Source organism: Convolutriloba macropyga, chromosome 6 (genome assembly GCF_964194025.1).
Source record: "Convolutriloba macropyga chromosome 6, txConMacr16.3, whole genome shotgun sequence".
Taxonomy (NCBI): domain Eukaryota; kingdom Metazoa; phylum Xenacoelomorpha; order Acoela; family Convolutidae; genus Convolutriloba; species Convolutriloba macropyga.
Window position 1 is genome coordinate 71,884,222 of NC_134473.1, and position 27,949 is coordinate 71,912,170.

At 30.7% G+C, this 27,949-nt stretch overlaps 1 protein-coding gene across 1 annotated transcript; it reads right to left on the bottom strand.

The window, feature by feature from the left end:
- Nucleotides 1-5,799: 5,799 nt before the first annotated feature.
- Nucleotides 5,800-27,862, bottom strand: LOC142341185 (uncharacterized). The gene is made up of 3 exons (XM_075392099.1): nt 27,552-27,862; nt 22,623-22,858; nt 5,800-6,220 (listed from the first exon to the last, which is right to left on the bottom strand). Exons 1-3 carry the CDS (start codon nt 27,781-27,783, stop codon nt 6,032-6,034), a joined length of 657 nt encoding a protein of 218 aa, XP_075248214.1. The 5' UTR covers nt 27,784-27,862; the 3' UTR covers nt 5,800-6,031.
- Nucleotides 27,863-27,949: the final 87 nt, after the last annotated feature.

Consider the following 27,949-nt stretch of genomic DNA (forward strand, 5'->3'; position numbering starts at 1 on the left):
TAGTAACAACGTCAAAATGCAATCAGATAAAACCTTAACTACACAAAGTTACTAATTCCTAACAATACAGCAGATAAAAATTTTCCATAATGCGACTAGGTAACAAGTCGACGAAGAGAAGAAATAATGAGGCAAAATCCAAAATTCGATCAACATTTTTTAAACCAAATAATTTCAAAAGTCGTAAATCATTAGCTTATAACGAAATAAATCTGGGTAAATTTAGAAGAAAAGTCATTATGAAAGCAATGGAACCTGTCTTTGGTTAGACTAAGCCAAAAACTCAAAAAATTACAAACAATTCGCAAATACACAAATTAATGAAGCCATAAAAATCATTAGATATTATCTAAATAATATGTACTTCTATTTCAGTTTTTATATATACTAATTCAGCTAAAAATATACTCACAAAGATAAGTTCATTTAGGCCACATTTGAAAATCATTGGGATCTGTTATTAAGCGATTGTGCTAAAGGAAGAGAAAAAGAAACAAATACACCACTCACGTAAATTTTCATAAAAACGCATATTGTCCAACAAACATAACAACAGATACGTCACAATAACAATAAACATGTTAATTTTTAAAATACAAGGAATTGAATGGGACCTCTCGATGAAGAGAATAATTAACAAGTTGACAAAAAGAACACCAAAAACTAAAAAAGAAAATTTTTTGAAAAATTATAATATCAAGAACTCTATTACCATTCGCTATAAACTGACTGCGTCGAGTAACACCATTCATTCAATTTTTAAATACAAGCTGATGAGATAGGTCAGCAATTTACGGCTACATAAAGCATAAAGAAACAGGCAAAAACAGCAAACTAAAAAAAACGAGTGAGAAAGGTGTCCAGTGAAAAGCCATTCAAAAACTGAGTTTAAGTAAAAAATTTTCAATTTTTAATTAATTCTTCAACAGCAATGAGATTCTTTTTTTAACAATATGCCTTCAAAACGTCAACAAATACGAATAAATATCTTAAAACCAGGAAATTTTTTAGAAAACCCGAACTATCAACGCTATTAAATTCAACAGATTTAAACGGAAGCCATTGAATACGCTAGACTATGCCTCGATGAGATGACAACAATTTTTATCATTCAAAAGTCATCAATAAGACATTACAACAAATCACTGACTATGAAAACAACAACAAATACAGTCAAAATTCAAAAATTCAAGGGAAAAGTGCGGGAAGAAAGTTTCGGTGCCATTTAAACCATAGGCTTTTCGCTGAAAACATTATCTCTGATCCACTGACCGTCTTCTCTAAGCTAACGGGTCCTATCAATATTAATGTAATATGATAGGATTTCAAAAGGAACCAGGATTTAATATTAAATAGCTTTCAATGATTGTCAATAAATACGCTCAGTTGCGCCCCGATGGAAGGACAAAGATCTTTGTCAAGCATAACTAATCAATAAGACATCCCAATAAGTTTTATGACTATGAAAACAAGAATACATTTTGGCAAGAACCAAAAAATCAGAAGAAAAGTGCGAGAGGAAAGTGCCGTTTTTCTCTGACATCTTAATATATGATTCAATGAAATTCTTTTCTGAGCCAGTTGGAGCTATCAATATTTATAAAAATGTGAAAAGAAATCATAAAAAACCAATTATACGAACACAAATTTGGAAAATTTTTTTTGTGAAATCTTGTGGCATTGGAGTCAATGACTAATAATTAGAAAATAATACAGCTAACCATAATAATTTTGGTTGAATGAGGAAGGGGGTACTGTAACTAATGAGACTGACTTACAAATCAGAAAGATACGTTTATGATTGATTAATGTTGAAAAAATGTTCCAAAAAGTTATTTTCAAAGTCTTAACAGCCATTAGTTGTCCATATAAAGCCCTAGATAGGTTCACTTAATGCTCATTGCGAAACCTTTCGCACTTTTAGTCCTTTAGTTTTTGCCATAGGACTCCAAATTTTTTGTAAAACCTAAAAATGAAAGGCAAAATTTTAATTAAAATTACGAAAACTCAGAGTCTAAGCAAAAAAAAACATGAGCGATTCCTTGAAGACGATTTTTTTATCATTGGGCATCCTTTAACTGTAAATGAATTTTGTCTTCAACTGAACGTCGATATGAAAAATGACTAGTCTCAGAGTGACTAAAAAACAAAAAAGATAGGAAAAGTTTTCTAAAAAAACAGCACTGGAATTGAATTCGAATTTTTTTTTGATAGTAAACTTCGTTATCAGACCCCAACAAGCCTTTTTTTATCGTCTTTCGTTTATTAGTAACAAGGAATGGTTGCATATTGTAGCCTGAAATTTAATTTTGAATTAATATTTTTTAATAGAAAAGATCTAAATTTACACTAAAATTACACTAAAAGTGAACAAAATCATGCAAATATCCCGTGATCACACAAAACTTTAAACCTCGATGACTCCTCGAAAATTATGAAATTCAAAAAATCTTTTTTATTTCGAATTTTACGCTGGACGAGCTTTTTAATGATACCACTAACATTTCTCTACGATGAATATACCGATCGGCTGACTGAAAATTGACTGAACAAAAAAAACCCATTTAAGTATATAGTTCCTCCCCCACAAGTGGGGTCGGAACAAAAATTGCGTCTCGTGGGAATTTTGTGTCAATGAGCGTATGAGGAAAAAAACGCCAATTTTTATCAGACAGTTTTTCCACAACCTTTCTTTTATTTGTTCTCTAAGAAGGTCACTAAATCAGTATGAAAGTGATAACTTTTATGAACGCTCAAACTGGTTTTGGTAGGTTACGTCACTTTAGATTAGATTTGACCAGCTGTCTGACCTCCGCTTTTAATGTATGAGGTTTTGAAGTTTTGAAGAATTTTTATGTGATTCAAATGAGAAAAAAATTAGAGTGAACAGCAAAAAATAGCCGATCACTACAATTCTTAGAATCAACGTTTAAAACACACCCCATTAATATTAACAATCGACATTGTGACTTTCGTCAAAATACTCAATAAATGTTATTTTCTATATAACTTAGAAAATTAACCGCTCTCACCGCATACACAGCCGTAAAAAAATATTCAGGCGCTTCGCTGTGAGAGATTTTCATTTTCACCTCTGATTATCGCAAATACTTATTTACTTCCAAAAGTTGACCAGGACACTTTAATAGTGGCGTATGTAAACTATCGGGTATCGTCCATTCTTTAGTTATAGGGTTGATTAAAACAGCGTAAAAACAGGGCCTCAACGTTCCACAATAGTGCACTCACGTCAAAATATTTTCAGTTGAAACTATACAGTTTTTGTGTTATATTAGTTCTGGCTTTTATTATATTTGTTCTAGATATCAGACTTCTGTAAATTTGTTGAATGTTATTTCTTTAGTCTAAAAACTTATTACCATGGGGGATTAATTAAAAATCTGAATAAACTAGAAATTCAATTGGATCACTTGAAAGAGCTGTATTTTTTTTGTTGACAATTCATAGAAATAACAAAAACGCAACGCAAAAATTCTAAATTTATGGGTTACCAAGTTTGATTATCACTCTCAATATTTAACATTTTCACATCAGGTTAACGATAAATTTGATTGAAAAATTGTTAAAAATTGTTAAGTTAAGCAAGGTTTTCGGTGAATGAGGCAAGTTATGGTAAGAATTGCCATGATTTTTTCATTTCAACTGCTGAAATGGTTAATAAAAGTTCAATTCAGCGCAATTCACATTCAATCTGAGAAAATATTATTGCTAACTTTGAATCCGTTTGAAATAAACCGCCACTTAATTTGTGGGATCTATTCTGTTTCATCCCCCCCCCAGCTTAGTTAGCATAATTTTTTTATGACCCCCAGGCGCACATGCTATATTCTTTCATAGTAGCGTGCTATATGACAACATATAATTTGTAACTGGTGGTCATAAAAAACACTGGGGGCCGAAACAGAATAGATCCAATTTGTGTAGTAACATTAAGCTTTTAATTTGCTGAATTGCATATAACATATATTCACCGCAACATTAGGATCTAAACAAAAAGTTTATTCCACTCATAACGCTATTATTGTGAATCTCTTTAATATTCAAATATAAGTTTCTGATGGAACTCACAAAAATCACACAAGGCTAAAAGTTTAGTGAACTATTGGAGATTTTTTTTCTCTTCTTAAATCGCTCCATATCTTTTTTTTCCTATTGACACTGTCAATTCAAATTCTCCTTTCTAGAAAAAGAATACAGATTTTGAATATTCATCAATTCTGCAAGAGAGATTCCTAATAGTAGACTGAAAATGACAAAAAAACTTGCTTTACAGACAATTATTTCCTTATCGCGTCACCTCAATATTTTTTTATTAATGTCACATTAAATAGTTTTTTATTGTTCATTCACGTGTTAATTATCCTACCATATGCATAAACTTTATTTTGAGATAAAGTTTTTAAAATGTCTTTTCTAATTCAGGCCAATACAATTTATCAAACAAGGCTACTCTAACACTATTGTGAAGGACCTCTCAAATTTGTGACCTTGTCCTTTCATGAATTCTAGACTACACAATTTTTTATCAGATCTCATGCAATAAAATTATTTAGAGAACTATTAGGCCATCAAAAATCAAGGTTATCCGATCTTACACAGAAATTCTCAACTGATCTTATATAATAAAATCATTGGTGGACAAAATTTGTTATATTTTTTGGTCCCAAAATTTGTTTGTGCAATTTTTGAAATTATTGATTGCACAAGATAGAGTTTGCATAGTTCCGCTCATAATCTGTTACAGAAATTGTTGTTCTTTTTTAAAGGGATCTATACCAAAGTGTAGCACAGACCCATTAATTAAAACATTCAAGGGTTTGATTAAAAACATAAAATGGCATCAATTTTTCAAAACAGTTGCGACGCGCTCTTGATATCCTGGATAAAACCAACATCCACGCAGTTTACTGACTCTATACATGTTTGTATTTTTTTTTCCTGTCTGGATTTTAAGAATGTGTTTGCGGTCAAAAATCTCATCTTTCATGCAAAGAAGCTGCCTGACAACTTAAAAAAAATGTAATTTGGTCTTATAAAATGTTTTTGGTCTTATAAGTATCTGTTATTTATCAGGTATTACAATATGAAAAATCGTTCAAGGCAGTAAATTTGCCTGATAATTTCTAATATCTTGTAAGAATCTTATAAGGTTTTATATAACACCATTTCGAGAAAAGTAGATGAGTATATTACAATTTGGTTCACATTTGTATCAGATCAAACACGGAGAAAAATTTGAATTTTTTTAGTTCACGATAGAACTTTGATAGGGTGTCTGTTTGTTTTCTCTCCGCTATGTGGAGACGTCTGTTGCTTGATGGTAACTTACTCCTACGTTAGTAATACAAGCCGAAAAAATCCATGGCTGTGATATAATATTTTTCTAAACTCTGACCAGAATGTTAAACTATAAACGTTTATAATGTTATTTAGAACAAAATTTTAAACTGTTTTCTAAACTCTGATCTTCGGAAATAATTTATTTTTTTTTTGCTAATGAGCTTTATATTGTTTCAATGATCAAAATCTTTCCGGAAAAGGAGCTGTTATTGAAGTGCAATCTAATAGGGCATTTTAATGTGCCCTACGTACGTTTAAAAAATAAAAATAATTTTGTGTAGAACTCAAAAGCTCGGAACTAAAATTTTGATTTCCAATTAGAGGCCAGTTAATGTTTAAACACCAAAATAAGATTGAGACAAATTTGTTCTCATTTTCATCATAAAACCACTTTCTACTTTGTTCAGCTGTAAAAATAAGGCCGCGGAGCTGTTTCTTTGGGTTACTTTTAATATGTCCGTTGGGCCGATTGTGCAACTTTAGCCATCAAAAACTGACCTCGTTTTCTTTTCTGCAAGAAGTTTATCAGGATGTAAACTTGTTGTATGTCAATATTTGTAAATCTTATTTTGAGAGCCACAAATTATATGCTATTAATGGTGGGATTCTGTTCTGATTTATCAACTAATCACTGTTCAGCAAAGTTTTTCTCTGAAAAGTCTCTGTTCAGTTACTGTAATGTTTCTTCCCATGGTTTGTCATTCAACAAAGAACACTTCTCAATGTTCACGTCCTCCATGAACAGAGTTATTCCATTTTGCTTGAGCACCTCTTCCATGTCAAATACGCGATAATAGTCTGGAGTGGGGTCACGTGACATGATCCAGGCCCGCTCGTCCTTGAAGTAGCCCATCTTTTCCTAATAACAGAGCTACAAATCAATTCTACCATTCATAAGTTAAAATATATTTGCGGAGCTCAAAATTATTCTTTTGAGAAATGTGAAATTTTCCTATTTTAGCTCCGGAGATTTCATTCATCAACCGAGACGGTTATCTTGTTCGGTTGTTATCTGTATGCTGACCAGCCTGTATGAGTAGCAAGAGCATGACTACATTTAATTGGTTAACTGTCGATGCCCAACTAGTGTGAACAATTTCTCGCAATTCAAAACCTATAATTTTTGAAGAACTTGACAAGTTGAAAAACTATATGCCAACAAATTCAATTATCCGATCCTCGATAATATATATTGACCAGTTTAAGCTATAATATGATCAACCAGAATTGCATCTCCAGGGTCGAGGTTTTGCGGTGAAATTTCGTAAGCAATGCAGTGAAAAAATAATTTTCACCGCGTATTTCTTACATCTTTTTGCGGTGAATACGGTTAATCGCGGTGAGTTATTTATTTTCACCGCATTCTCGGTATTTAAAAAAAGAAACTTACGTACACGGGTTTGAAACTCTCTCCTCCTAAATGTCTTCAACTTCTTATGCCACTGCGCGAACTGTCACGTATTCTACGATATTTCTTGTGAATTTAAATCAGATTCAAAAAACGTTAGAAAACAAATGCGGTGAATTTTTGTAATAAATGCAGTGAATTTCAGTAGTGGATAAAACAAGGAAACCAACCACCAGTAAAATTTGACCCTTTCTCCTAACGCTAATCGCGCATGTCGAATCGGGCCAAAATTTACTGCTTGTTGGTTTCCTTGTTTTATCCACTACTACATATTACCTTTATATTCACTCAAAATCTATCATTTCTTGTCTCACTTAGTGCAAACCACTAGTGTCGAGTTAAGCCGGTAATTATCTGTTATCAGACGGATAGTTTGGGTTCTATCCCCACTGACTCCAGTGGACGTCCCCAGATACCAGTATATAACTAGTGAGACCGTGTAAAAAGCACGTAAAACCAACTTGCGAAAATTTGTGTAACCACTTCTTAGATAACTTGAATAAAAAACCAGCTTAACTCTTATAAATTTTGCTAATATTTATATAATAATAAGATACTTGTTTTTATTTACTACTTGGTCAAGTCATAACTAAGCCAAAACCCAAAGTAATAGCAAAATTTAAGAATTTATTAAAAAAATAAAGCAAATTTCAAAATAAGAGCGAAATCCCTCTTTTAATAGCGAATCACTCTTTAAGAGCAAAATCGCCCATTTTGGAGTGAAGCCCCAGTACAAAATCACTATTTATCGCGCTTAAATAGTGATTTGCCTCTTTTTTAATTAAATTTTAAATCTATCTAAATTTTTTAATGAATTTTTATTTTTTATTTTAAGTTACCTATACTCTTCAATAAATTTATATTTTCTTTTATTTTTCTATATTTATCCCATTATTAATAAGAAATGAGACAAAATTATAATATTTACATGAACAACTTTCTGCATTTTGTGTAATAATAGGATTGGGGGCAGATCAGTGTAACTGCTTGTCTTGCTACAGACTTCATCCGTTCGCAGATTTCTAGTAAATCCTTTAGGTATATCCACATCTGAAAGTTGTCTTTTTACATGAGCATTCATTTCATCTTATCTCACAATAGAAGGGCAATATAGACAACTAACTTTAGTAGAAGTACAATTTCTACATGTATACTTGATTTTATCAAAATCACTTAGTGGTTTTACATAATTACATCTATTACATCTAGTTATAACTTTAGGATTAGGGCCAAGATCAATGCTAGGATTAGGGCTAGAGCTAGAGCTAGAGCTAGGATTACGGCTAGAGCTAGGATTAGAGCTAGAGTCAATACAAGGACTACATCAAAATTCAGCTTTAAAGGAACAATTAGATTTTATGCAAATACCGCTTAATGTTTTACCACCACACACACATTCACCAATTTTATCTTCATGGCATATTGAATAATGAAAAGCTAGATTAAAGGGAGCTCCACAATTATGATTACACTCTAAACATTTTATAAACATTTATGATGGGGTAAAATCTGCCAAGCAGTTTCACTGATTATAAATAATATTTAGCCAAGATTTCAATTACATCTTTAGTATTATCTTTAGACACAACATCCTCTGTTAAATATTTCTTTCCCGACATTTTGAGCATATTAGTTTCATATCTTCTAGGTAAAATCACTTCAAGGTCTATTTCTTTTTTATCTCTAACAAAATTTATAATTTCTTTTCTAAATTCTTTATTATTTTCATATAGATTGCTTAAATACTTTCTTCCCCTTCTATTTAAAATCCCATCCTCTTCGTTTAAATATTCTTCCTGTACTGTATTTTGTGGATTCGGTTTTATCCATGTTTCACTATTGGGCTTTACCCATGTTTCACCCACTGGCATAACCACTTCGTGAATCATTATCCAACTCTTCTCCATATCCAATGTTAACCAATGTACTTATTCTATTCAACATTGTGCTTGCTCCCATTGCTATATTTCCGGCATTTCTTGATATCATATCGAGATAAATATAACTACTTACAAATAAACCTGAGCTTGAAATTCCACCAATAGTTGATAAATTTTTTATACCTTTTCCTGTAACCATTTCTTGTGTTAGAACTTCATTCTGTATTTTAATATTATTTAATTTAAGAAGTTTATTAAAATAGAATACATAGTTATCATAATTAATAACATTTCTATCTGTTGCAATAATCATGAGTGGTTTCATATATGCTATAAGTTTATTTATATCTTCTCTTTCTAATTCATCTTTTAAACTAAGAGCTTTTAAATCAATGAAACCAACTCTTGAGTCATATATCATAGTTCAATTCTTATTATTCTTATTATACCATAACGAAGTTCATCTGATATTCCATCTGTACAATTATAATAGTTACTATTTATCTCACTAATTTTTTTTATTGAAGTTATGTTCACATTTATATATTTCATTAAAATTTTTAAATAGATCAGCTCCATTATAAGTTGTTAAATAAATAGTATCACAACTCATTCTTGCTGTATTAATTATTTGAGCTGCTTTATGACACTTTACAATCATTTGAATATTATAATGTCTTCCTTCTGTGAAATAATAAGTTATATCTTTATTTAACTTATCACCCATATCATCAAGTACTATTACACTATCTTTGAATTTAGTCTTATTTCTGGTGTGGTCATTTTTATATCAAATCCAATATAAATCCAATATAAAACTCGCCAGTCTCACGATCTATCCAATCTCTATCATCTTTACATGCATTGATTATATTTTTAGCTTGCTGTTGGTTTTGGTTTTGGTCTTCGTTCAGATCTTGATATAATTTTAAATATTGTCTAATAAAAAATGTTTTACCTGTTCCAGTTTCACCATAAACAATAGTATGTAATGGTGACTTTTCATGTTCAAATCTAACTAGACTCCTATTCATAAATCCACCAAAGCTTTCCTCTAGTTTTGTATATTTACTCGGTATCGAATTATAAAACATAAAACAAAATCCAATTATGATAATAAAAATAATAAGTATACCTCCTTTGTCCATTTTTATATATAAAATTTATATATAAAAAATGCTTATCCTAACTTTTGAGGAATTCAATAATAAATTTAATATTGATAATAATGCTATGAGAGATATCAGAATAAAAGATATAGGTAAAGATATAAGTCTACTACCAATTGAAATTGTAATGAGAGATGATAAACTAGATAACACAAGTGAAAATAACTTCAACATTATTGTAAATTTACATCCAACTGATGGCACATATTGCGGTACACGTTTTAGTTATAAGAAGAAAATTTGGTCCAACATATTACTTTGATAGTTTTGATGTAGAAATCCCACCATTATTCCTAGAGAAATATGTTGATCTAGGCTCTAATGAGAGAAAACAACAATATGATGAATAATATTGTGGGGCTTATTGTTTATATATGATCTATCTTATTGATAGAGGATTTAGAATTAAAAGTGCTTTAAATATTCTAGTTAATCAAGTTAAATGTCCTGAAGTATATAATGAGTGTTTTTATTTGGGTTGTTATGTTAATGATAAAGATAATGTTGATGATAATGATAATGATAATGTTAATGATAATGATCCACGAAGTAGCTTTGCTAATAATGATAATGTCATTGATAATGATCTACGAAGTAGCTTTGCTAATAATGATAAAGATAATGTCATTGATATTGATAATGTTAATGATCTACGAAGTAGCTTTGCTAATAATGATAATGATCTACGAAGTAGAATTGCTAATTAGGGAACGGACGGAGTCCGTGGCATGCCAACCAACTCCGCAGATAATGATAATGATAATAATAAAGATAATGTTATATATCAATTTGATGAAAAACATCAAAAGTGTAAACCAAACAATAAAGAATGTCCTACTAACACAATCTCTATAAACATAAATGAAGATCTACAATCATGGCTAAAAGATGATAATATAATTACTGAAGCTACACTCCCAGAGAACTTTAGATGTATTAAATCTGGTCCTAGTGAATGCGGTAAGACATTCTTATTAAAAAACTAATTCTATCTAGTATATATTTTGATAAGCTATACATCATTGGGCTTACTGGTGATCAATATATAGGTTTAGAGAGAATAACTCCAAAAGCAGATATTGAGTTTGTTAAAGATATAAAAGATTTACCCTCTCCCAATAAACTTGCAAAAGACTTAAAGCGACTAATGATATTCGATGATGTTAGAGCCAAAGAACCAGTTATTAATGAATACTTTTGTAGAGGTAGACTTAATAATTGTAACATGATATGTCTTAATCAAAATCTATTCACAATAGATAGACAGAGTGTTAGAGAGAATTGTGATCTATTTATTTTATTTGAACAAAGAGGTAAAGTCCTCATATCTATATATCAAGATCTCTTTAATAATGTTGAACTTAGTTATAATGATTTTGCTAATATATGTTATAAGGTATGGAAAGAGCCTTATAATTACATTGTACTTGATATAACTAAAAATAAAATTAATAATGGTAAACTAAGAATTAATTGGGATTGAGGAGTTTTGTAGTTATTTAATTATAACTATTTATTTATGTTTAATTATAATTTATAACCATACTAATCTGTGAATATGGTATAGTTATATTTATAATTATTTATTTATTTAATTATTTTTATTTACTAATATTGAATTATAATTTATAACTATAATAATCTGTGAAATGTACATAACCTACAATAGAATTGTTTAAATCTATACTGAGAGATATGTTTATATACTTTACACTTTCTACATGTTATATATTGAACGGGATTATTAAAATGTTCTAGTAAATGATCATGTTTATCTCTATATGTTATAACTCTATTACAAACAAAACATTGATATGATTTACCCTGACACCAATTACAACTTTGAGCCCAGGACTTATTTTTACATTCATCACATTTAATACTAAACAATTTTTAAGGAAAAAATACTATTTCAAATATGTTATGATTATAATAAAACAAGGCCTTGCGTAGCTGTTACACTAAATCAACGAAGTTGTTAGCACAAACAGACCTTCGGTCTGCTAGTTACACTAGATCAACGAAGTTGTTAACACAAATGCAAAGTAAAACTTAATACATCACCATTAAAGTCTATAGGTCTTCCATGCTCATCTTTAATATGAAATTCAATATATTCTATTCTGTCTTTAGTTACATTTTGATATAATACATTTGTTGGAATATTTATGATCATATAACCGAGTAGTTCAGTTAGATTAAATGTATATAATATATCTGTATCTTTACCATTATCTTTAGCTCCAGATATAATATTACAATGAATTTTAATTGTTTTAAAACCCATAATATCAACAATTTTCTGAGATGTATTTGTACCAGTTCTATATAATACTTTCCCAAATCCTAGTAATGATCCTATTGAGTTTTCTAAATAAAAGCTAAGCGCTCCTTGTTTTGTTTCCATTTTAACCTTCATTGTATTTTTATCTGATTCTATAATAACATTATTTCAATTTCTTCTTTTATTACTTCTGCTATTTCAGATAATTAATGTGCAGCGGATGTTATAATATATAAATTTGCATCAGAAAAAATTTGTCGATCTAAAGAACTGAAAATAAATATTTTATTATTCGCATTCACATTAAACACCGAGTTATAAACTGATAATCTAATTAAACCTAATTTTGTTGTACTAAGTATAGGTTCACTGAAGTTAAACCTTTCTGTTAATTTTAACATGCTAAAGTTAAGTGTATGCTCTTCTTTAGTTTTAGTTCAAGCATCTTGTATCGTTTGTAGTTCATATAAGATTAAATTGTCTGTCATTTTTATTATTCAAGTAATGCTATATTTATAGTTATATCTATAGTTAGTTATACATATTTAGTTATAATTTGGATACAACTTTTGGTTATAATAGTGATATACACAAAAATAAGATTGTAAAATATGAACCAAATAATCTGGCAACAATGAATACAATCAATACTAACATTAATATCATACTCAATAGAGAAGAGAATCATTTAATTTTACATGATTCATATCTAGAGATAGAGTTTGTTGTATCAGATGATACTGGTGGTGTGTTTGCTAATGACGCTAATATCAGATTAGTTAATTATGGTATGATGGCATTATTTAGTTCAGTTAAACTTGAAACCGTGGTGGTAGGACTATTGAATGTATAGATCATTGCCATCCTAATCTATTGATGTATAAGTTATTAAATAGTACTGTTGATGAATATGAGAGTGGTTTTGTTAGAAATCAAGGTAATAGAGATAGTCAACTTAAAGGTGACCATATTGCTGCAGAAGGAGGTCATATGTATATGATGGTTAAGATGCGTGATCTATTTGGTTTTATAAATGATTTAGAAAAGATTATATATGATTTAGGATTTAAACTAATATTAAAAATTAATAAAAATGATAGTTCTCTATTCAGAGTTAATGCTGGTGCTGATGCAGTTGGTAATGATAGCAATATAGGTATTAGAGATATATCATGGTGTGTGCCCAGTATTGATCCTAGTAATGACAATAGAATTATTGTGCAAAAGGGTTTAAGTAAAAAGAATAATGTAGACTTTAGTTATTATGAAAGAAAGACATTCTATAATTAAACTTTTATTAAACATTATGATTAAACTTATTGTTATCAAACTCTACTATTATTTCATTATATTTAGAAATGGTATCAGCTGAAACTTTGTTGCAAATATGAACAGTATTGGTTTCGATTTCAGTCATCTTATTGGTTAATGTGGATATATTAGATGAGTTAAGAGAAACTAGTTCAATTGTATCACCATCAATCCATACAATATCTCCATTGGTTGTAGATGATGGTAAAACAATAATGTTTGCATTTAGTTGACCAATTGTAACTTCTTTAACCATATCTTTTCTTAGTTCAGTTATGTTTTTACTTAAAATAACTATTTTAATATTAGATGATAATAAGTTATTGTTACAATACTCTTTATTAACATCTTTTTCATCTATTGGAGGACGAACATTTGTAATTTTATAGGTATCCTTCATATCAATATTATCATTATCTTCTAGGAATAACCCACGAGCCTTACTTAGTGTTAAGTTGTCTGTTGATGTTGATGTTGATGTTGATTGATGTTTAGCTTGATTGAATCTATTTCTTGTCATCTTTGTATTTGTTTACAGAAATTACAGAAATATACCTAATGATTCCAAAACCTTATTAATAGATTCAAAGTCAAACTCGGATTTTTATAATTCCTGTTCATAAAACTTACCTTCTATTATCTCTCCATTCATATTTTCTATCTTATAAAATGTTGGTTGTGTTTTTAAAATCTCATTAACTTAAACAACTCTCCATTCCGATTAGAAGAGTATCCCTTAGAGAATATATTACGTTTATTTGCATCTCTAAGATAATCACCGACTTTAAGTTTAGGTTTATTATTCCTATAAGTGAATGAGTATTTAACCTTATCGGGATTATTAGAAGCATCAACTGGTGTCATATTAATTGTTGAATGAGTGTTATTGTTATATGTTTTGACTGCATCATTTAGTATATTTACACAGTTATCATCACCATTGATGAACATTGGTTTATTAATTATGTGTAATAATGTTCTATTAAATCTCTCTACAAAATCAGCCTTTAAATCACGATATGTAGAATTTAATTTTGTTTCATATTCTTTAAGTAAAGATTAAAATGTTTTGTTGTAAAACTCACTACCTCTATTTACCCACAACTTTTCTGGTTTTCTATGTTCAGAGCCAACTTGGAGGATGTTCACCTATTACTATTTTAAAACCATTAATTATAGAGAAACCAGATTTATTCTTTAATGGAATAGCCCATGCATATTTTGGTAATATATCTATAACAGTTGATCTAAACTTATAATTATTATTGTATTCACTTAGAGATGACTTATCAATTAAATCAGCTGACCATGTTTCATCTTTATACAATGGTATTATTCTTTCTCTTCTAATTTTTGTTATTTGAGGACTGAATACTTCTTTAGCTAATAGTTGTTGTTGTTTTTCCATCATTAATTTTTTACCCTAGTTAAAAACAAAATTATCTAGCTGCTCTTGATTAATAATGTTCATAGATAATAGTTGCTTAGATATATTTAGCATTTCATCATATAATCCATCATGACCAGCTTTTGTTTCTAGTATTAATAATTCTAATCTTTCTATTAGATTGCTATTTAAACCCCTGCCAAATGCATAGTCTTTTTCCCTCAATATACGTTTTATTGTTCTACATCTAGCACTTTTCTTTTCCCCTTTTCCTATATCATATCTAATATCCTTTAAAAACCTTTTAATTTCGTTTTCATCTTCCTCTATATTATCATCATATGTTACACCTGGATTAGTGAGAAAGTTAATAAACACATCGGAAAAATTCATATATATTATCTCTAACTATCAACGTTCTTTCTTGATAAAATACTCTAACTCCATTCATTTTAAATTCACCGATATCTAAAGCCCCAAACAATAACGGTAATTGAGGGTTAGATTGACTTGTCATTTAATGAATAATGTGGGCTGTGTCTTTATCTACTATAATTCCTGGTCTATCTCGAGTTTCCTCATTAGGTATCATTAATGTCTTGTTTCTAGTTTGCTCTATCATCTTAGTTTGTTTGGCTTACTCTTGACTTTGCCAATCTATTGCTTTTAATGTTTGTTCATTGCTTGCATTTATCTGTAAAGCAGTTTCACTGATTGTTTTAGTTAAAGGATCAAATAACTCTTCTATTTCACCATAATATTCTTGTTGTTTCAATTTATCTTCTAATCTATTTCTTCTGTTTAGTTTTTGTAGTTGATTTAATTCTATGAGTTTATCTAGCCTAGTCATTTTTTGTATATTGAAAAATTATAATAACAGGAAAAAATGGATAATTTTCTTGATGAAAACAACTCCGAGTTAAAAAAAATGTTTAGCTTGTGAAAAACAACATCGGACTATGGAAGAGTTTATAAACCATGCTATGGATCCCTGGCATGATGAATTAATAATTTCAAGTTATTCTAATTATATAGATGAAGGGGAAACCAGTAAAATAATAAAATTTATAGAATATAGCAAAAACAATTTAACTAAAGGAAATAGTGATTTGGGAATGCATCTAGGAGAGATGATGATCTATAATATACTAACTACTGAACCGAGGGATGCAATACTTGTAATTGATCGTTTTATTATTAGGAAGTTATAGAATAATATTAAACAGTTTATATTTTTATTAAGATTTATAGATCAGCGAAGCTGTTTCACAGATCATTATATAATCTAATAGCGGCTTCAATTAACTTTCTATCATCATTAGTGGTTAGTTCTAAAATATTATTTATTAACAAGTCTTTATTATATTTATTATCATTAATATCTTTATTATCTAACTCTGTTGAAGTAGTAATAATCCTATTTACTAGATCTCTTTTGAATAGATATAGATTCTCATCATGGGGATAGCTTTCAATATTATTTACATAAAGTCTTTTATCGTCAAATGTGTTTAGACTTCTTTTACTAGTTTTTGTTGTTGTCATGTTATCAACAACTTTTTGTATTCTACATCTACATGTTGTATTCGTCATCTACACTTCTCCCTGTGTTATACATTAGTGCATTATAATATTCTTCATGTTTAGGATTGCTACAATTCTTTATTCCCTTCTCTTTAGTATTCTTAGGATAGTTTTTGAAACTATATGTCTTTCGTGACAGGGCTGTAAACTCTTTTATAACATTACTACCTAATTCATGTTTGAATTGGCCTGGAACTTTATTATTAGTTTTGATTGGTGGCTCCAGATTAGACAGATCCATGTGCTCGTCACTAACTTTACCTTCAGTATAACTTAATACAAAACTATCAGTAACCATATAGTGGAGTTGTAGATCTTTGAGATATGGTTGAAGAATATTATAGAATACATCATACATGTGTAATTTATTTACTTCTGAGATAGTAACACCTACATATACTGGAGAATCATAATCTGTTTTTTTCTTTATATATTCGATTTAGCTATTATCTTAATATCTAGTTATATTCTTAAATGTTGGTTTACTTATACTGTTCATTATCTTTTCTTCATCGTGTAAGACCTTACTCGGAAGGAAGTGTAGGGGATTCATGCACATTCTTCCATATAGGGAGTTGTTCATTAATTTCATTAAATCCTTCTCTGCTTCAGTTTTAGCTGTTGCTCTTTCATTTGTATTATTTTGTATATAATCTCTACATATATAATCTTGTTTAAATTTAATTACTCTATATCTTTTTGATACCTTTACTCCCATCTTAACATAGAACTTTAGCAGCCTATAATGAATCATGTTTTCTGTTTTGTTGTTTTGGTCTAAGATAAATTTCTTTGTTTTTGTTTTACCTTTCTCTCTTTCACGATATTCCAATTCATTATCATTTATCTTTCTCTTATTGGGCATTAGTGCTAGTTGCTCTGTACTATCTTTACAACTATTAGTATAATCAATATCACAAACTATATAGTAACCATGATCACTATCATCTGGAGTAATCAATATTATATCGAGGAATCCGCTTCGGGGATCAAGAGTAGTAGTAGTAGTAGTAAAAAAAGTCGAAATCCTTATAAGGTAGCTTTAGCATCATTGTATAGCCGTATAGGTTGTTTGCGTCTATGTACCATATGGACTAACCATCACTGTTATTTGTATATCTATCACCCATTATTCCACAACCACATATACCACCTCTCCTTGCCCCAACAAAATCATCTAACATTTGTTTATCTTGTAATGTATCTAATGTAAGACCGCTTGACATTAACCAACAATCAAAACTATAACCTGGTAGACTAACGTAATGTAGTGGGTTGAGCTTAAATTCTTTCATGCTTAATTTAACATATTCATTCATGCAATAGTCTAATTTTTCGACATCGTTCTGTAAACACTCTATAGTTAGATCTCTACCAGTTTTATGACTGTTTTCATTATTAAAGTTATCTACTTCTTCTTGTGTTGTTAATTTATTATGTAGTGCGGATTTGAAGTCTTCTATTTTTAGATTACCTATAACTTCTTGGTAGTCATATAAACCAAAGTAATCATATGGATATAATGTTTTAGTTTTACACCCGTATATCTTTGCCATTTGATCTAGAAGCATAGCTGAGAAGTTATAACTATCTAACAATTTGAGACAACCAATGCTAAACATCTTAGACTTACCAGCAGCTAGTGGTATGTTATCTACTTTTCTTTTATCATTATTCTGTTTAAAGAGTTCGCTGTATAATAGGTTGAAGTATTGTGGAATATTACAGGAATGATGTTTTGTTGTTTGTACCTCAGATTACATATTCTACATGCTGGTCCTCCATATTTACCAGTTTCATGACAATGATCTCTTACTTTATTAATACATATTTAACTGCAGATATGACAAGTGTTATTAGTTTCATGATATAATTTATCTTCTTCTTTAAATATCATTTGTTTGTTGCACTTGAAGTTATTCTCAGTTTCTATTTCTAATAGATCACTAGCAAATCTTTTGATACAATCAAGACCGAAGTAATATTTGAAATTACCCTGCCAGATGTAACCCACACTTATTGGTATGTGTTCAGCTATTACATACTTACAGTAATTAGTTGCGACTTCAACATTGAAACATTCTATATCAGCAGTTGCAAAATTTTTTATATTCTGACGTTTGTATTCATTTATAAAAGTAATTTTCTTCTTCTTAGGACACACAACCTCGGGTTTGAAAGAGTTGTTACATTCTTGTTTGTCGTATTTAAATTGTGAATCAAACCAAATGTACAGCTATCACAATAATAATATTTAATGTTATTATAATTGATCGTTCTAACAAGGTTTCTATGTTTTTAATTAGAGCACAGTGTTCTGTAGTACCGTCTCCCCAAACCAATATTCTGACATCTTTTCCATCTTTATCAAAATCATCCACTGGTTTAAACAATTCTACTTTACCCCCATCACAAAGTGTGTATAACCAAATATTAATATTGTATAATTTCTGTATTCTTAACATATAGCCGAAGTCACCTTCATGTTGTTGTCTTGGTTCAATTAGATTATTTACATATTTACTTTCACGTGTTGCATGGTGTGGGGCGGGATGTAGCCAAGCAGTTGTAGTTAGCTGTAAGCAATTGTATTTAAAACTACGTATATTTAATATTGATTTGGAGTTTTTGAGATCAGCTGGTAAATCTATATGGGTACCAATAGATGCTTTAGTTTGTTCCATGCTTAACTGGATACTTCTTATTCCAAGAAACTCGAAATCATAACCATAACCCTCATATACTTCCTTTTCGAAATCTAGCCATTGTTTGAAGTCACCGTAATCATATATTGCATTATTATTAATATAGTCAGTGTTAAAAACTATCTTAGTAGTTTTTACTTCTTCTTTGGTTCTCTTCTTGTACTCACATTTGGCTGTGATCTTATATTTAAAATTCTTAACTTTTCTGAACTGGTAACAGTTTTTAATTTCGTCTAAAGAGTTATTGATGGCTTCGTCTATGTCTTCAATGTAATTTCCGGCTTTATCAGTAATATAAAATTCTCTCATGTTCTGGCTAGAGTTTATATCAAAGTATTCTGTGTTTTCTAGATTCTTGCGACTCTGACTATATAAATGAGTAGTTAGCGCTATTTTATTCCTAAATTCTTCATGACATTCTTTACACTCATACTTAATTCTGGTGTAGATAGTATCATCACCTTTAGTTTTAGTTTCAGTTTTAATTTTAATAATATTCTAAGTATTATCTTTAGGTCTGAGAACGTAGTCATCTTCATCTGAATTATACACCCTTTCCCTAGTTTCATCGGTGAAGCCGCTTTGCGGATCTTCCACTTCATCCTCATACTCCTTTCTCGCCCTGTTTAAGTGTTCATCACTTAATTTATGTTTGATAAATTGTTTCCTTGTTTCAAAGGCCGAGTCACAAATATAACAAAAGTTTACGTTTTCTCTTTTAGACATCTTTATTTTTATAGACAAAAAATTCATTTTTGAAAACATACAAATTAAAAATGTCTACATCGGTAAAATGCGGTGGTTGTAAAGATAAATCATGGAGAAAATGTTGTGATAAATGTTTAGATAGTTTATTTGAATGTTATATCTGTAAGGGTTACTTTAAGAATAGATATTATATTAATCATATGAATATACATTATAATGATCCTAGTCTATATATAACTTGTATTATGTGTAAGGATGCTCAACACATCAGCGGATTTAGATTTAAAATTTTTAAGTGTAGATTATGTATTTATTTACATAGATATAGATATACACATACCAAAGATAGATTCCAGGAATATTCTGAAAGATTTAACATAAAAAAAGTTTAAAAACGAAAAAAGTGGTGAATTTTTAAGCGAGCTTATTATTATTTTCTAGAGTTAAGCTATTTCATAATTTAATGTTAGACTTAAATTGAATATGTAGTAGTGAATAAAACAAGGAAACCAACAAGCAGTAAAATTTGGCCCGATTCGACATGCGCGATTAGCGTTAGGAGAAAGGGTCAAATTTTACTGGTGGTCGGTTTCCTTGTTTTATCCACTACTAATTTCGTGGAAAATTTTTGGATGAAATGAGGTGAAATGCGGAAATTACATTTTTGCCGCATTCACCACTCTCACCGCATTTCTTACAAAAATTTACTCAAAAATCTCGAACCGGGCTTAGATCTGCTCTGAAAAGCTTTGAATCAAAAATGGTATGTAATTTTTATACAAAACTGCTGTTTTTAATAGTACAAAAATATTCTCCACCTTCTAATTCACCCCTTTGTTCGCCACTTGATGGAGAATATTAATATGAAGAGTTTAAACGAAGAAATACAACAGTCTGCAATTGTGAAAAAGCTCCAGCAATTTGTCCAGTTGTTCACGTCCAGAATTGTTTTTAGTAAAACAGGTCTTTTGTTGAAATCATTTTTGTTAGTTTTTTTTGTAAAATTTAGCATGAGAGATCAGAACCAAAGGCTATTAATTGTATTTTAAAAAGTTGAGACGCCGCCAGAGAATAATGGGGGGGGGGTGGACTAAAAGGTGATGGTACAATCATCATCTCTCCCTGAAAATGCATCCCGGGTCGAGGTTTGGCGGTGAATTGTCGTAAAAAATGCTTTGAAATGCGGTGAAAATAAATAATTTTCACCGCGTATTCCTTATATCTTTTTGAGGTGTAAGCGATGAATCGCGGTGAGTTATTTATTTTCACGGCATGCACCATAATTCTTCCAAAAAAGAAAATTCGGTTCAAACACGGGGTCGAACTTCTCGCCTATTGCATGTCTAGAACTTCTTATTCCACTGCTCCATCTGTCACTTACTTCGTTGATATTTCTTCTGAATTTAAATTAGATTCAATAAACGTTAAATAACAAATGCGGTGAATTTTGTGGCGAATTGTTGTGAGGAATGCGGTCAAATGCTAGATTTTTTTTTCACTTCAGTCACCGCATTTCTTACATTAATTTGCCACAAAAGTTGATGCGGTGGAATTTTGTAAGAAATGCGGTGAATTTTAAGGTGAAATTACGGTGAAATGCGGTGAATTTTTTCCACGCCATTCAACGCAATCACCGCATTTCTTTCAAAAATTTACCCAAAGAACCTCGACCCGGTATGCCATTTTAAGCAATTGCTTTTATTTTGGTCAACACTGGTTGCTCGAAGTGTCGGGGGGGGGGGGGTGTAAGGTTCACACTGAAAAAAGTTCAGGCAAATTTACCTTAACGCAGTTAAGGTAAACCTCTTTTATGGTAAAATTAAGGTAAAATTTACCTTAACTTTACCTTAACTTGAGTTAAGGTAAAAAATTACCTGAACTGTGTTAAGGTAAAGTTACCTTAACTTACCTTAACTTTCTAAATAACTTTCTGCAGTACCTAATTGTTTATTTTTAGTAAAATTATCAAACGAAATGTTGAAGTTTATTACAAGAGCTTTACAGTGATCCTTATATGAAGCAATTTGAGCTAATATTTGTCGACCTACACTACATCAAACACCAAAAATACTTTCAGTGAGTGCTCAAAAAAATTCAAAAAGGCAGTAACGCACCAATTTTGCAAATATTGGTATTTTTATTTTCACGGGCCTCTGTTTATGTATTGGCTGCTCACAAATCGATTCCGATTGGTACCGAAAAAACTGGTTTCAGAAAAATGGTTTAGAGAAAGTTTAAAAGTGGTTTTAAAGTGTATCAACTTGAATCCAATCACTCTTCCTTATATATTAAATCAAAAATTATTATTCCTGCATAAAATAAATCTCTGTAAAACTGGATTACACTAAATCCGTTAGTTTTTACCTGAAATTTACCTGAAAAATAAGGGGGCACCACCTGAACTTTTACCTGAACATACCTTAACTTACCTTAAAAACACCTTAATTTTTTACCTTAATTTTTAAGGTAAATTTACCTTAACTAATATAATTTACCTCAAAAGTTCAGGTTAAATTTAAGGTATTTTTAAGGTAAATTTCAGGTATTTATTCAGGTATTTTTACCTTAAATTTTAAGGTAATTTTTGCGCGTTTTTCAGTTAAGTTTAGGTAATTTTACCTTAACTGTTCAGGTGTGTTTTTCAGGTAAATTTAAGGTATGTTCAGGTAAAAGTTCAGGTGGTGCCCCCTTAATTTTTCAGGTAATTTTCAGGTAGAGTTGAGGTAAGTTAAGGTAAGGCAAAACTACCTGAACGTTTCAGGTAAGTTAAGGTATTTTTTCAGGTAAATTTACCTGAACTTTATTTAGTGTGTTATCGCATATACCTGACAGTAGTAAAATAGGGCCACTTGGTCGTCAATGCTGAGGACGAAGAAGTTGGGCACAGGTCTGTGGTATACTTTGTCCTTGATGAATGTCTGGTCTTGTTCACTCTTGGGCAGTTCCATAACGAAGGACGCGTCAGAAGTGGTGTCTAGGTAGAAAGGCTGTTTGGCCTTAATCGTAGTATTCTCGTAAAAGAGGCCATTGTAGATTGAAGTGTTCATTATTAGGTGCCATCCTAAAAACGGACCAGGGTATACAACTTTTAAGGTAATATCTTTCGTGGATCGTTTTTTTGTTGGCGATAGTGGAAAACATACCTTTGAAGCGCTCAGGTGCCATATCTAGATGGCTCCTGAAATTTCATCCATTTGAGATCTTGACCTAACTAATTTCTATGCAATAATTGCTATGAAAATTTAACCAACCAGTTTCACTTTGTCTGGTGGGCCTTATTAGCACAACAATAAACAGCACATCAAAAAAGTATTTTGTCAATTAAAAAATTTGTTAAAACCACAAAGCATATCCTCGGCCAGAGTGGTAAGAAACTAAATGTATTTTTATTAGGATGATAAAAATTCAGAGTAAAATTAGACTGCCCAAGCTCTGAAAACTAGACTTGCCGATCTATACCTGTTCATGATCAGAGAATGGATAAGCGCAAAAATGTCTAAAAGCAGTCCTGCATATACGCTGTTTCAGTACTGGAAAACTCTGGATGGCGATCTCGGGCAATGAAATTTCATAAATTTTCATCTCTCATCACAACTAACTGCCCCCACATGCATTAATCATTTTTTAACAACCCCAGTGTGCATTTGTTAATGGGTAAACAAGTGTGGCAAAGTGGCAGCCGAATAGAACAGTTGTTACTAAATCTTATAAGAGAGACAAAGACACAGGCAGAGAGAGAGAATGAGAGAGAGATTCTCAGCATTCAGCTCAGATTTTTGTGAATTTTGTGGTGAAAATAATACTTTTTTCAAAACTCCTCGCCTTTTTCAGTTTTCCTTCAGTCTCACAGTAGAAGTTTGGAGCCTGTGAATAAAATAACACCCGGAATTCTTGTAAATTGAATAAATTAGCGCAAAGTGTAATCAGAGTAATTGGATAGTTTTAAAGAACGGAATTAAACAAAAAATGACTAGTGATTTACTTTAGATCAACCTAAATTATTTGGTCAAGGTTTGATTAATGGTTGAGCAGTTTTTTTGAGAGGCTTTCTAAAACGTTGCATTTCATTTCGCTTCTAATCTACCATAAATCTTAACGGGAAATAACCAGCTTTAATAAAACTGCACTTAAACGCAAATGAGAAATGTTCGATACACAAACAAAATTCCAAATTGCTGAAAACGTAATTTAGTGATTTTGTTAACGATTTCCGAAATTTTCTCAAAATTCTGTTTTTTTTACTGAAAAAATATAAATTGTTATCGACAGTAATATTGTTTTCATGATTGAATATAGAAAAGGGTTAGTGACTTGTTTGGCCCGTGTTTTTCGGCCTATATTTTACCGAAACATTTGAAAAATCAACTTTTTCATGAAACACCCAAACATGCCTCTCTAGCCAACTTTCTCTAAATTTGTCTGAAATACAGACCACGAAGCAACTGACAAAATCTTTGTAAGTTCAGATTAAGGCTAATTGTACACCTACCTCCTAAGATAGTCAAATGTTTTTTAGAATTGAAAGATAACCGGTTTTTTGCTATTTCAGATCATTAAGTATCAAAAACGGGACCTTTGTTTTGATATCGTCAAATTTTTGTCAAATTATGTTTTTTGGCACAGGTTGTTGAAAATTTTGTGCGCTGTTATAATTGTTGCGCACCGATAGTAAGGTTAGTGTAGGTCTAATTATTTATTTTTTACAATAAAAAATGAGATTGAATTTAGGAGGTTTTTGAATTTTTTCTAAATTTCTTTGGTTTTTTTCTCTAATGTAAATCACAACGAAGTCAAGCTCTATCTATTGATGTTTCATCAATAAAAAAACGTAAACATTTTTTAGAGTAAATAAACTGTGGGTTTATACGGTTTCGACAAAGTGTTTTTGTTAACCTTAATTGAGTTACTGAGTTCTGCCTTACTTGGATGTCATTTTCATATTCCTCAGACTTACAACCATTAACAAAAAATGCTTTGTTTCTTAAAAATATATAAATGACCCTATCTTCTACTTTCAAATGGCACTTAATGGCATTTGAAGCCTGCTTCTTTTTTAATCTAAGCTTATTTTTTAAAATCATGATTTTTCAAATTTGCACATATTTGCAGTTGTTTTCATTTGATGTTATGTTTCACAGAGTATCACAATTTGTACAATTTCCATGGGCATTGAAAAAAGAATTAATTTATTGTGTTTTATGTCTTCATTGATTAGCTAGCCATTTTATTCATTTCTACGCTGTTCTGTTTTTTTTTTAAAAAAAACTTTACTTGAATTTTTGAGTTTTGCTTGCTTTTGTGATTCTCTATCTAGTCAACGGACAAATTATCAAAAATGATATGTCTCATTTTTTTCCATTGAGGTATTATTGGGACTGTTTGCTGCCATCAATCGATGGCTATTGGTTTTCAAATTTTTTGATCTCATCGATATTCAATATTTTAAATCTTTTTTAACTTTGCCTTTTTGTTCGTCTTCAACCAGTAACTTATTCTCAGTATTGGAAAGTATCAACAAACTTTTTTTGTGTTTTTGCGTTAATCCTTTAATAAAATTTTTACTGATGATCTTACAAGGCCCTAGAGTAAACATACAAAATCACATGTTTTCATTTAAAAGTTTTTTTTGTTTTTGATGGCTTAAAAAAGTTTTGTACTTTGTTTATGAATTTTTCCTTCTTCACATATATTTGCTGTTGTTTTTAATCTTTTAACTTAGTCTCCCTATTGACAGATCTCAAAAGCCTAAAGAAAGAAATGCATTGTTGCTCCAGTCTTTTTCGTTGAAGTTATATGATTTTCATTACATTCAAATTTGTTTATATTCAAAAAATCCAAGTGATAATTAAACTGTGCTCTTTTTTGTTGCCTAGTCTCTTGTTGTCTAATCTCATTAAATACAGATCTCATCCCCTTTCTTGAGAAGTACGAATAAATTTAATTTTTCCAGATTTTATTGGATGCTGCTTTTGCTTTGTTACTGAGTGTTTTTGATATAAATAGTTGAGTTTTGCAATATTTAATGTTTTTGACGTTGTTTTTTTTTGTTTTGTCGTTTTTCTTGTCTTCTAGTCTCAATAGTGGCTTTAATACTTAATTCATTTAGTTTTTAATTGATAACATTTTTTCCCTCACGCGCCAATTATTTTTGGAAACTATAATATTTTCAGAGATTTCCTACTTCCTTCTCGTTTGGTAGACAATTAAGTCAGTGTAGATGAGAGGTGTTGGATCCATTAGCGAGCGTCTTTGTCAGCCTTCCTATGCGAAAGAAAATTCATACAATAAGCTGGAGCAATAATCAGACTAATTGGGTATGCACCATGAGGCTAACAAACATGTGTTCAAAATTTTGTAACTTTAAAGCTCTTCTGAGCAAAAGACTCGTTATTAGCAAAATTGCTTTCAATCAGAAAAACTTGTGATGAAAATGACATTCAATGCAAAACTGGGCTCACAAAGGCGCTGATTTTCATGCATTGATAAATTCTAATTTCAGCAGCAGTTTTTCGGGATCATTCCATTGTGAAGAAAATAAATTATGGCATCCAGAAATTATGCTTTGTTCAGCAAGAACTCGCTGAAATGACATTAAAGAGTTAAAACCTTGGAATTTTCAATAGATAGGTCCATACGTTGCCAACCGTACAATTAGGTCGGGTAAATATACGCAATTTTGTAAGCTTTATCCGCGCCCAAGCTTTAAGATTAGGCTTATAAGCTTGTGTGAACAACATTGACAGTAAGAAAAACTAGTTCGAAATTGGTCAAAAGTGATTATTATTATAATCGTCACAATTATCCCCAATGCTTAAATTTTGGCAATTGGGGATAATTCTGACTGAATTTTGTCACTATATTTGTGATGATAGATTTTTGAAAAGAGCAGTATACGTGGTTTCAAAATTTTCACAGTATTGTGTAGAAAATTGTTACAGAGAACTGTTGAAGTAATTTTTATCTTAACAACAGTCAAGGCAGAATTAGGGCACCTCTTGCCTTCAATTTGCCTTAACTTGGGTTTACCTCAACTGTGTTAAAAGTAAATTTAACTTGACTATGCCTAGTGCGCGCGTTAATTTTTTTTGTTTGTTTTTAAACAAAATTGAGCGCTATTTGTGGCATTTTGCGCACGATTTTCCGAATAATTCTCGATCTGTTAGGAAGTAATAGATTTTTACGCAATTGTTTTTGCCATTAAAGATGAGTCATTCCATTTTCCCGTTAACTAATAAATGTTATTAATTTTGTAAATTTGTAATTGTAAATTTGTTGCCAAATTTGTAATTGCGAATCAACGAGTTGTCCTGATAAGATTAGCGGACTTTGAGTAGAATTTTATTTGAAAGTTTTTTTGAGCTGAACAATTGTAGCAAATAAAGCAATTAATACACAAACTGAGGTCTCAAACAGAACCCAAGTACAGTCTGGAAACATCGCAAAACGAAAGTTTTAACATTAATGCACGAAATTTTGGAGAAGCTACGAAGAAGGACGCAAGATTTTGAATTATGAGTTTAGCTGGGGTAGTGTTTAATTGGGTTTTAATGATTTTTAGTTTGTGCCCCCCCCCCCCCCATCTTAGTGGGCGCATATTTCTTGCACCCCCAGACACACGTGCCATAATTTTACATATTGATTTACTATGTAATTGCAAGTGCTCTGTAACTGGGGGCGCATAACGTACTGGGGGGGGGGGGTTACAAACGGAAAAGATCCGATTTTTAATTAAATAAAACTAAATTTGTATTTACCATAACCGTGGTCTCCAAATGATATATCGAAGAAGATGCAATCAGTCGTATCCTCGTATGACCCCGACTCGTGGTCTCTTTTCGCTTCGTACCACCTCCCCACAAAATCCCGTGGGTGTATGTGAACAGGGCTTACCATCGGGCAACCACCAAGCTTTAAAAACTCACTTCCTTCTAGAACATTCGCAAGGAAAACCAATAAGAAACCCGTCAGCCAATGTTGGTCCGTCATGGTTAGCTAAACTGATTTATAGCAATCGAAACAACTTTAAGAAATCATAACCAAAGGACAAAACGCGTTTCAGTTTAGAAGGATTTTTAACACAATGACAGAATAAATAAACAAACGATTTAGCAAATATCATATTTAAACATCATCTTGTTTGTCAAACAGCGAA

Excerpts from the sequence above, each read along its gene's own strand:
- LOC142341185 (XM_075392099.1), bottom strand. The coding sequence starts at position 27,783 with ATGACGGACCAACATTGGCTGACGGGTTTCTTATTGGTTTTCCTTGCG. Across the intron at positions 22,859-27,551 it reads ATTTGGAGACCACGGTTATG|GATGGCACCTAATAATGAAC; the intron begins GTAAATACAAAT and ends GTCCGTTTTTAG. Across the intron at positions 6,221-22,622 it reads CCCTATTTTACTACTGTCAG|GAAAAGATGGGCTACTTCAA; the intron begins GTATATGCGATA and ends CTCTGTTATTAG.